General features: G+C 59.3%; 1 protein-coding gene across 1 annotated transcript; it reads left to right on the plus strand.

Annotated features, from left to right (window-relative positions):
* The first annotated feature begins 2,862 nt into the window (after nt 1-2,862).
* ATP6V0B (ATPase, H+ transporting, lysosomal 21kDa, V0 subunit b) lies at nt 2,863-6,439 on the plus strand. Its single transcript, XM_009577940.1, has 7 exons — nt 2,863-2,915; nt 3,422-3,505; nt 3,971-4,048; nt 4,636-4,705; nt 5,056-5,107; nt 5,538-5,728; nt 6,114-6,439. The coding sequence occupies exons 2-7, from the start codon at nt 3,447-3,449 to the stop codon at nt 6,138-6,140; spliced, it is 477 nt and encodes a 158-aa protein (XP_009576235.1). The 5' UTR covers nt 2,863-2,915; nt 3,422-3,446; the 3' UTR covers nt 6,141-6,439.
* Nucleotides 6,440-8,713: the final 2,274 nt, after the last annotated feature.

Here is an 8,713-nt window from a genome sequence, read left to right on the forward strand (position 1 = left end):
CAGGAGCGCTGGCCCATGGCCTGCCACGGCACCGGGAGCGCTGCTGTGGGGCTCCTCAGCCTGGGCATCTCCCCCTGGGCGCTTTGAGCTGCTCCCTCAGAGCTCGGACCCCCAGCAGCTCCGTGTATCTGTCAGCTGCTGTTGGATGCGCAGCTTTCGGCACTCTGAGCCTGTCCGGTTGATGTGCTTCTTTGTGTGTGCGAGAGCAGAAAGGTGCCGGTGGCAGTCAAGGGTTGTGTTGGGATTTGGCGGATCTGGGGAGGTAAAGGCAGGTGCCTGGTTTTTCAGGCTGTGACAGTTGATGTCTCCTGGACAGAGGTGATCGCCCTCCCACTTTGCCAAGCTGTGGCAGCATAAGGAAATGTGTGAGTTTGTCCGGATGATTGCAGAGTGCATGGTCGTGTTGCAACTTGTGGTGGCGTAGGCTCTGCTGCCAATTGTATTGTGCTCAGCGGCACTGAGGATGGATTTAGTGCTTCCTGGGAAGGGGATGATTCCAAGGGGTAGCAAGAAGATTTTGTGGTGGAGCTGCTGGTTATTTCCTCTTTCAGCACAGAGTGAAGTGACTGTAGGCCAGGCAGAGGCTGGGGAGACCTTGGCTCCCGCCTCAGCGTTTGGGTGAGGGGAGAGACTGAGTCAGAAGCTGAGGGTGTCTCAATCCCTCGTGTTTGCAGGGCCTGGTGAACCCAGTGCTGGGCCCAGGGCTGCCTTCCTGGGCTCCCTGAATCATGCGGCTCGCACAAGTGCAGACACATGCGAACTTGAGACTGTTGGAAAACATCAACGAGCTGAGCCCAGATGCTTTTAACTTCCCCTACCCTGTTGCAATCCCTTTTCAGGGAAGGAGCGAGCAGGAAGCGGTCTCACGGTGCGCAGTGTTGCAGTGCCTCTTTGTGCTTTCCCGCCTTGTCCTGAGCCCTGCTTTGGTGCTCCGGACCTGCTGCCCCAGCTCTTTTCTGCCCTTCTGGCTGCAGGGAGCCAGAGCTCACAGGAAAGCGTCCTTCACCCTGTTTCTTTTGTATATGAATCCAAGGCTACATCTGCTCTTGAAGAGATGCAAGGTGCCCCAAGGATCTGCCCTGAGCTGGGTGTAGCTCTTTTTTACCACTCCTGGTGAGTGGGGGCAGCTGAGGCTGGCTGGGTTCAGTTCCTGCACTGCGAGCCAAGCAGCGAAGCCAAAACACAAGTCCCAGACTGGCTGGGCCCAGCACCGTAGAGATCATCCCTGAAGGTCGCCAGGCGTGCAGACAGGGGTGCAGCCAGCCCTCTGTGCTCCCTGGCCGTGGTGGCACCGTTCCTCGTGTGTGTGTGTTGCTGCAGGGGAGGGGGGCACCACAATTCTGCGGGCGGGAGGAGTGACCAGCGTTACTGCTTCCTGTTTACTGCTTGCCTGGCAGTGCTTGTATGTCCTCCTGATGCACAGGGTGCTGAGCCCTGAGTCGCATGTGGAGGGGTTAGCACATGGGGACAATGGGGACATCCCTGCTGTGAGGCTGGCAGGTCTCCCTATGCTGCAGTGCCGAGGCTCTCCCACGGGACGAGTTGTCCTCAGGTCTTGGCTGTGGGCAGGGAAGGGCTCCTCTAACCTGGGGCACATGGTCCTGCCCCTGTATTGCTACTGGGCACAGCGCTGCCTTGCCATCACCCCAGCCTCCAGGCTGTGACTCGGGGCGGGGGGGGAAGGGAGCAGCAGGACACATGCAATGGCCTCTTTGCTGCTTTTAAGCATTTCGGAAGTCTCCCATTTCCTCTTTTTCCAGCCCTACACAGGGCCAGTGTCACACAGCTGCTGGCTCTAGTCAGCAATAGTAAAGAGCCGTCCCTTCACCCTCTTTATCTGGTGTGGAGCAGACAGTGCCATGCTGCCTGCAGTTATCTGTTCCTTAGCGCCAGGTCTCTCTTTTTTCAAGCTGCGCGCTGCAAGTAATGCGAAGAGCGAGTGTCTCTTCGGGTCTGCAGCCGTGTTTCCCGCTCATGAGCTCAGAGCAAGGCAGGATTTCAGTGCGAGCACCTCTGCATCTGCTCCGGCTGCGCGGGGCTGCTCGGTGCAACTCCCGGCTGCGATTCGGCACAAGAGAGGAGCACTTGGGGTACAGCAGGGCGAGCGGCCCTTGTAATCTCTCCCTGGAAAGGAAGGGTTTTTCTGGGTTTCTCAGGGCTGCGCTTTGGTGGCTCCTGCCTGTGTTGGAGTACAAATTTCTCTGGAAATTACTAACCTTGGGGGAAAAACTGAGGACAACAGGCATGTCTTGAACATCCAGAGCCTTGGCAAGGGGGATGCTGGGGAGCAGCTGCAGCTTCTGGTGTTGATGGGCTCCTGGGGAGTGGCACAGACCCTGGTGGAATGGTGACAGAGCAGCATGTGATGGTCAGTCAGGGCACAGCCTCGCACCTCTCACCTCCCCTGTGAGAGACAAGAGCTCACGGCTGGTCACCCGGTGCCGTGGCTCTCCAGTGGGGCTGAGCCATTGGGTGATGCGGATGGAGACGGTGCTGAGGCACAGGGCTCCCTACAGCCCAGCATGGCCTGTGGGCTCTCAGCAGGGTCAGGGAACAGAAAATGGGTGCGACAACCACAGCAATCCTCTTCTTGGTGAAGACTGGGATGGGGTTTGGGAGTATTGTGGGTCCGGGCTGTCTGTCCTGCGCTGATGTGGGAGTGGTGGGGTCGCTGGGGCTGGACTTCGGTGGGGCACCTTGCCCCACAGCTCTGCGTGCCTGAGCCAGCCTTTCCAGTAACCTCCTGTGTGCTGTGGTGTGCTCCTGGGCCTCTGCCCTGGCGCTCCGCGGGTGGGGGAGGAAACAGCAGCACTGGGCTAGTAGCTGGTGCCTATCTGAAGGTTCCCATGTCACTCTTGCTTTCCAGGGGTCTGCTACACAATATTTGACCTCGGCTTCCGCTTTGATGTGGCCTGGTGAGTTCCCTGTAAATACCGGCATCCTCCCCGCTGAGCACAGGGCTGTGTGAGGAGGTGGTTGGTGTTGGCAGTGCCTGGCAGGGAACAGCACTTGCTTTTGAGCCACGGGCAGTGGTCACTGCATCACAGGGGAGGAGAGCTACACTGCTCCCTATGAGGTGGGATAGATGCAGCCCACGTGTATGTGTGACTGGCTCCATATAGGGTCCTGGTGCAGCCATCACTGCCCTTCCCACCTCTGTCCCAGCCCACCCACTCTCCCAGCAGCCTCCCAGCCCAGGCTTCCCCTTCACGGTGAGGGTTTGGGAGGAAGGTCTCGGTCCATGTGGCTGAGGGTCCTGGGTTGCTGGCTGGCAAAGAAAGGCTCTTGTGTCCTACTGTCTGGCAGTGCCCAGCCCATCTCAGTCTGCATGATGGGGTGGGGGGTACCTGTTGTGGGGCTGTGCACCATGACTAGAGGGGCTCAGCCTGTGTGCTAACTCAGGGCATTTCTTCCTCTCCAGGTTCCTGACGGAGACCTCGCCCTTCATGTGGTCCAACCTGGGCATTGGCCTGGCCATCTCCCTGTCCGTGGTGGGAGCTGCTTGGTGAGTGGGGCTGGCTCTTCAGCAGTCTCCTGCTCTCCCACCTCGGTAGTCACTTATATACTGTGATTTCCCACGGTAAAGCAGGGACAGAACAGCATATACCTGCAGGGGTGTGGGGCCGGGTGGGTCACTGCAGCAGTGGGGCCAGGTTGCTGGGCTCCTGGGGGGTCTGGGCAGACCACATCGTGGGCTGCAATGGCAGTGGAGAAGCAGGGACATCCCTGGCTCTCTGGAAGCCGTGCCCCTAAGCCTGGGCCGTGCAGTGGTGGCTCTTGTGCCCCAGCAGTCCTGCTGGCGTAGGTGGTGGAGCTTGGGACCAGCTGTACCCTAAGGGTGGACAGGCCAAGTCCGCAGTGTCCTCCAGCTGCATGCCCAATTCTTTGCTCAACTGGAAGATCCTGGTTTTCCCTATTGAATCCTTCAGCGACTGCCAGACTCTCCACTAATCACCCTTGTCTGCCACAGGGGGATTTACATCACGGGCTCCAGCATCATTGGTGGTGGAGTCAAAGCCCCTCGGATCAAAACCAAGAACCTGGTCAGGTAAGCGCAGACCTGGGGTTAGTGCTCATGCTGCGCCTGAGCGGGGCAGGTCGCAGCCTGGTGCAGAGGCTCCTGTCCTATCTCTAGCCGGGTGCTGTTGGCAGACCATTCCTCGCTGAGCTGTTTGCTTTCAAAACAAAGAGCCCTAAAGGAGCCAGGGTGCTGCTTTGAAGAGTCACGCAGTGAATGAGCCCAGTGTGTTCAAAACAAACACCCTGAGATCACACTTCCTGCCCCAGGCGGGGGTTCCCCTGGCCAGACCTTGCACAGCCGTTCCCCAGAGGAGCAGAAGGGGGCTGGCGCAGGGCAGGAGCTCCCTGGCCCTGCTTCCAACAGGGTTGTTATAGCTTCCTCGGGCAGCACAGCACAACCAGCACCCAGCCTTTGTCCTTGGCAGCTCTCCCTTGTTTGAGAGGAAAGCAGCGGGTGGGCTGGGCTGCCTTTCTGCCCTTGGCAGCAGTGGGGCAGGTTCAGATGTGGCCATGGAGGGGTCTGGCTGCTGGCTGGTTGGGCACGAAGTGGTGGGGGCTGCTCGGGATGGGGCAGAGCCTGGGACACTGTGCTCAGACTTTGCCTTTCTCCCATAGCATCATCTTCTGCGAGGCTGTGGCCATCTACGGGATCATCATGGCAATTGTCATCAGTAACATGGCTGAGGTACGGGAGGACCTGGGGCTGCCCTGCTAGCCCTGAGCCAGCCTCAGGGCCACGGTGGGGATGGGCAGCCGGGTATTGGCTAACATTGTGAGCAGTGGCCATCTGGGGACTTGGGACACTGTTCTGGCTCTGGGAGCCCCTGGGCTGGTGGTCTGTGCAGTGGCCCTTGTCCGTGCACAAGAGCAGGTTGGAGGAGCACACGCAAGGCAGATGTCATGAAGCCACCCAGGGACATGGAGTCAGGGACCAGCTCTGGCCAAAACGTGCCTGCCTCATGCTGTATTGGGGACAGGTACCTCTCTCGGAGACCACGGACTTGCCAGTAACCGAGGCCCTGTGCTTTCTCTCAGCCTTTTTCTGCAGTCACCCCAGAGACAATTGGAGCCAGGAACTACCACGCAGGTAAGAACTGCTGAGTCCCCGGTGCCATCGCTGTGAGCGTTGCTGCACCCTGACTGCCACCTCCTGCTGCTCCCTCTGCCCTGGGCTGTAGAGAACGGGACTGCGGGGCCCCGCTCACCCGGACCGTGGCCTGCTGCAGGTGTCTGAAGGACAGTGACTCTTCTGCCAAAAAGCGGCTTTTTAGTTACCTTCTTGATGCCCTCCTGCACCCAGCTGGGCTGTGCTGCCCAGCAGCAGCACCACTCCTCCCTCGGGCAGCAGCAGATTGCTGTCACCTGCTGGCCTGGCACTGCGGGAGCCAGCGCACACCCTGGAGCAGTCCAGGGTGTGCAGGAGGATGCTGCTGGTGCTTGGCAGAGCTGCTGCAGTGTGCCCCGGGTGTGGGTGGAAGGGGGTTACCCCCTGCTGTTGCAGTGTTCCTCTCTCACAGGTTTCTCCATGTTTGGGGCTGGCCTGACCGTGGGGTTATGCAATCTCTTCTGTGGGGTCTGCGTGGGCATCGTGGGCAGTGGGGCTGCCCTGGCTGATGCCCAGAACGCCAGCCTCTTTGTCAAGATCCTGATCGTGGAGATCTTTGGCAGTGCCATAGGGCTGTTTGGGGTCATCGTTGCTATCCTGCAGGTACCCGTCTCCTGGTGCCACCAGGCTTATGTGAGCACAAGGTGCCTGTCACCCTGGGTGCTCTTCAGCTCCAGGGAGACACACCTGTGCTCCAGCACAATCCTCTGCATTGGGATGGGGTGGCATCTCACAAGGTTTGGGGTGGCACAGCTCTCCCCACAGCATACCGTGCCTATTTGCAGCAGTGTGAACTCTTTTGATGGTCCCTCTAAGCAACTGTCACGGAGGGTGTCATCTTGGGTGCACCATGTGTGATGCCTATGTCTTATCAGTGGGGCTGATAAACTGTCTGCAGCTTCTGGACGGTCCCAGGGTGCTTGGGTGGGACTGGGGTGCTGGGCTCGGGTTTGTGGGGCATGGCCTAACCTCTCTTCTTTCTTTCTAGACATCTAAAGTAAAAATGGGCAACTGAGCCCTGTCCCACCCAGCCTGTTCCAGCCCGCCCCAGGAGGTGCTGTATATATTTATTTAATGTTTCTATCCTTGACTGGGGCGGGAGTTGCCCAGTGGCAGGAGCGGGAGCCCAGCTGTGTAGAGCCCCAACCTGCCAATTGATCAGCCCCTCGGAAGAAACAAATTTCTCTGTGTGAATTCTGCCCCCAGCGGCCTGGCCCACCCCGTGGGGCCCTGCTGCTGTGTGTCCCCGGTGTGTGTAGAATCGACCACCAGTGCAATTCTGTGTCCGTGAAATAAATATGGTTCTCGTCCAAAGATGCAGCTCTTCCTCTGCCCTGCGCATGCAGGGAGGCTTGCAGAGAGCAAGTGCTGATTTGGGTTGACCCCTGCTCGGCGATTCCCTTCTGTGCCTCTGGCAAAGTCCCTGCCCGGCTCCAGGAGCCTAGTGGTGTCCTCCCTGTGTGGGGTTAACCCTGCTGCCTGCTCAGCCTGCAAGAGGCTGCCCTCCCTGGGCTGTGGGAACACAGAGCTCTGCTTTGCTGCCCAGAGCAGGTAGGAGGCTGCTGGAGCAGGCAGCAGGCAGCTCCGCGCTGCCTCTGCCAGGCCCCTGCCAGTGCTGGCACTGCCCCACACGAGGCATGCTGGAGGCACAGGCACAAGCTGGTTTGGACCTTTCGGGTCCCATCCAGGTGGTTTAGCGCAGGGGGAGTGTACACAGTGTCCATAGCCCAATTGTGGAGCTGGGGAGCACCAGAAAGGCAGAGGAGCGAAGCTTTTGCCCCTTCCAAGGCTGTCCTCCAGCCAGCAGCTCCCTTGTTTGACGGCTGGGTGCTGCTGCCTGGCCAGGTGCTGCTGGGTGCAGGGGCTCTCCAGTCTGCAGTGCCCCTCTGTCTGGGAGGGGCCCTGGCAGAGGTCCCAGGGGAGGGGCGCTTCGTGCTGGCTCTGCTCCCCTCTCCCTGGCTGCAGTGAATACAGCGTGGGGAAGCTGTCTGTGGACAGCTGGGCCTGCAGCTTTTCTGCTGCTCAGGTGAAGGGAAGAACAAGGTCCTCCTGCCTCCGCTCTGCAGAGAGCCTGGAGCCAAAGCTTCTGCAGTCTGCTTGTGTCCAGCACAAGACCCTCATTCTGCTGTGCTGCCAGTACACCTTCACAGGGGGAGCTTCTGTCCCCCAGTGCTGTTAGTGCTGTGTCAGAGCAGATGCACGCCTGGAGCTGCCCATCTCTCTTCCCACCTGCACGCAACAAGCTGGGGCAGCGCTGGGGCTGCTGGAGCCAGGGAACTGTTCATGCCTGCTGATTTTTGCCCTTGGGACTAGGGCAGGTGCCTCTGCACAGCCTCTCCGAGCTCTGCCGGTTTTCCAGCTCCGCTCCCCATTGTCCTGTGCGTTTTGGGACAGCAGTGTTTCAGCCTGGGGAGTGGGAAGACTGCTGGGGCAAACCAAGCCACTGTTCCTGCCAGCTGTGCTGGCTGCTCCGGGCTGGAGGCAGCGACAGGAGTTCTGCGTGCCCCCTGTAATGGCAGGGACACAAGCTGGGCCCTGCCTGCTCGGAAGAAAGGGTGTCAGGTGTGGGCAGAGTTTTGCCTGTGAGGGCTGTACCCCCATCCCCTGGCGTTGTTGCTGCTGCAGGCCAGAGATGTCTGAAGGCCCTGGGAGCTGCAGGGCCATCCTGTCAGACCTGCGCTGAACTCATGGGGCTGCCTTCAAGAAGGAGATGCCTGGGGTTGGAGAGCCTGTGCTGGTGGTAAAGAAGCTGCTCTATGGGTTAAAGTGATGGGTCTCACCCTGCCCTGCCTTGGCATGACAGAAATGCATCTGCTGTCAGAAATCTCCCTCTGCAAAGTCCTTCTCTGCCCTCCAAATCCCGCCTGTGTGTATCATTGCTTTGGCAGGTGAATGGGCTCCGGACTTGTCCACGGGCCCCTTGTGAGGACAAGACCCATCAGGGCTGGTCTCGTGGTAGCGTGGGTGCCCCACGGTCCCCCTCCTGCAGCTGGCGGTGGTGAGGTGAGCACACCCTGCACTCCCTATTCTAGGTGCATGCACTTGTGTTCTAGACCTTTGCACTTGGATGTGCTAAATACCTACTGCTCAAGCACAGAGAAAAAGCTTAAGCTGGCCTCCAGCATCTGGCACCTCGTCTCCTTTAGGAGCAGCGGCAGCAGGGGTTAAAAGATGATTTGGTGACCGCACTTAAGTACTCATGACAGAAATGCCACCTGCCAAAGAGGCAAACCAAGAGCTGGAGGCAGAAGTTGGACAGCTTTCAGCAGGGCTTGCTTGCAGGGGTGGAGCAGGGCTGGGCTGGTTGGGTGCTGCTCTGATCTCTGCTGTAAGATCTTCTGAAGGGAGCTGCCATGGGGCAGAAGGAGAGCCCTCGCTCGGGTGAGTGGCCAGGCATAGGGCATGAGGAGAGGCCTCAGAAGACGGGGGCTGCTGGAAACGGGTACAAATGCCATGGGGTGGCTGGCAAGAAGGGAAAGGCTGTGGATGGCACAAAAATTACTCGTGGTGGGCCGAACTCTCGGTGGGACCAGCCCAATATCTTTTGGTGATCCGCCTGCTGTTGCGGTAGGGAGAGTGAAATTCATT

Source organism: Fulmarus glacialis, unplaced genomic scaffold (genome assembly GCF_000690835.1).
Source record: "Fulmarus glacialis isolate BGI_N327 unplaced genomic scaffold, ASM69083v1 scaffold22425, whole genome shotgun sequence".
Classification (NCBI taxonomy): domain Eukaryota; kingdom Metazoa; phylum Chordata; class Aves; order Procellariiformes; family Procellariidae; genus Fulmarus; species Fulmarus glacialis.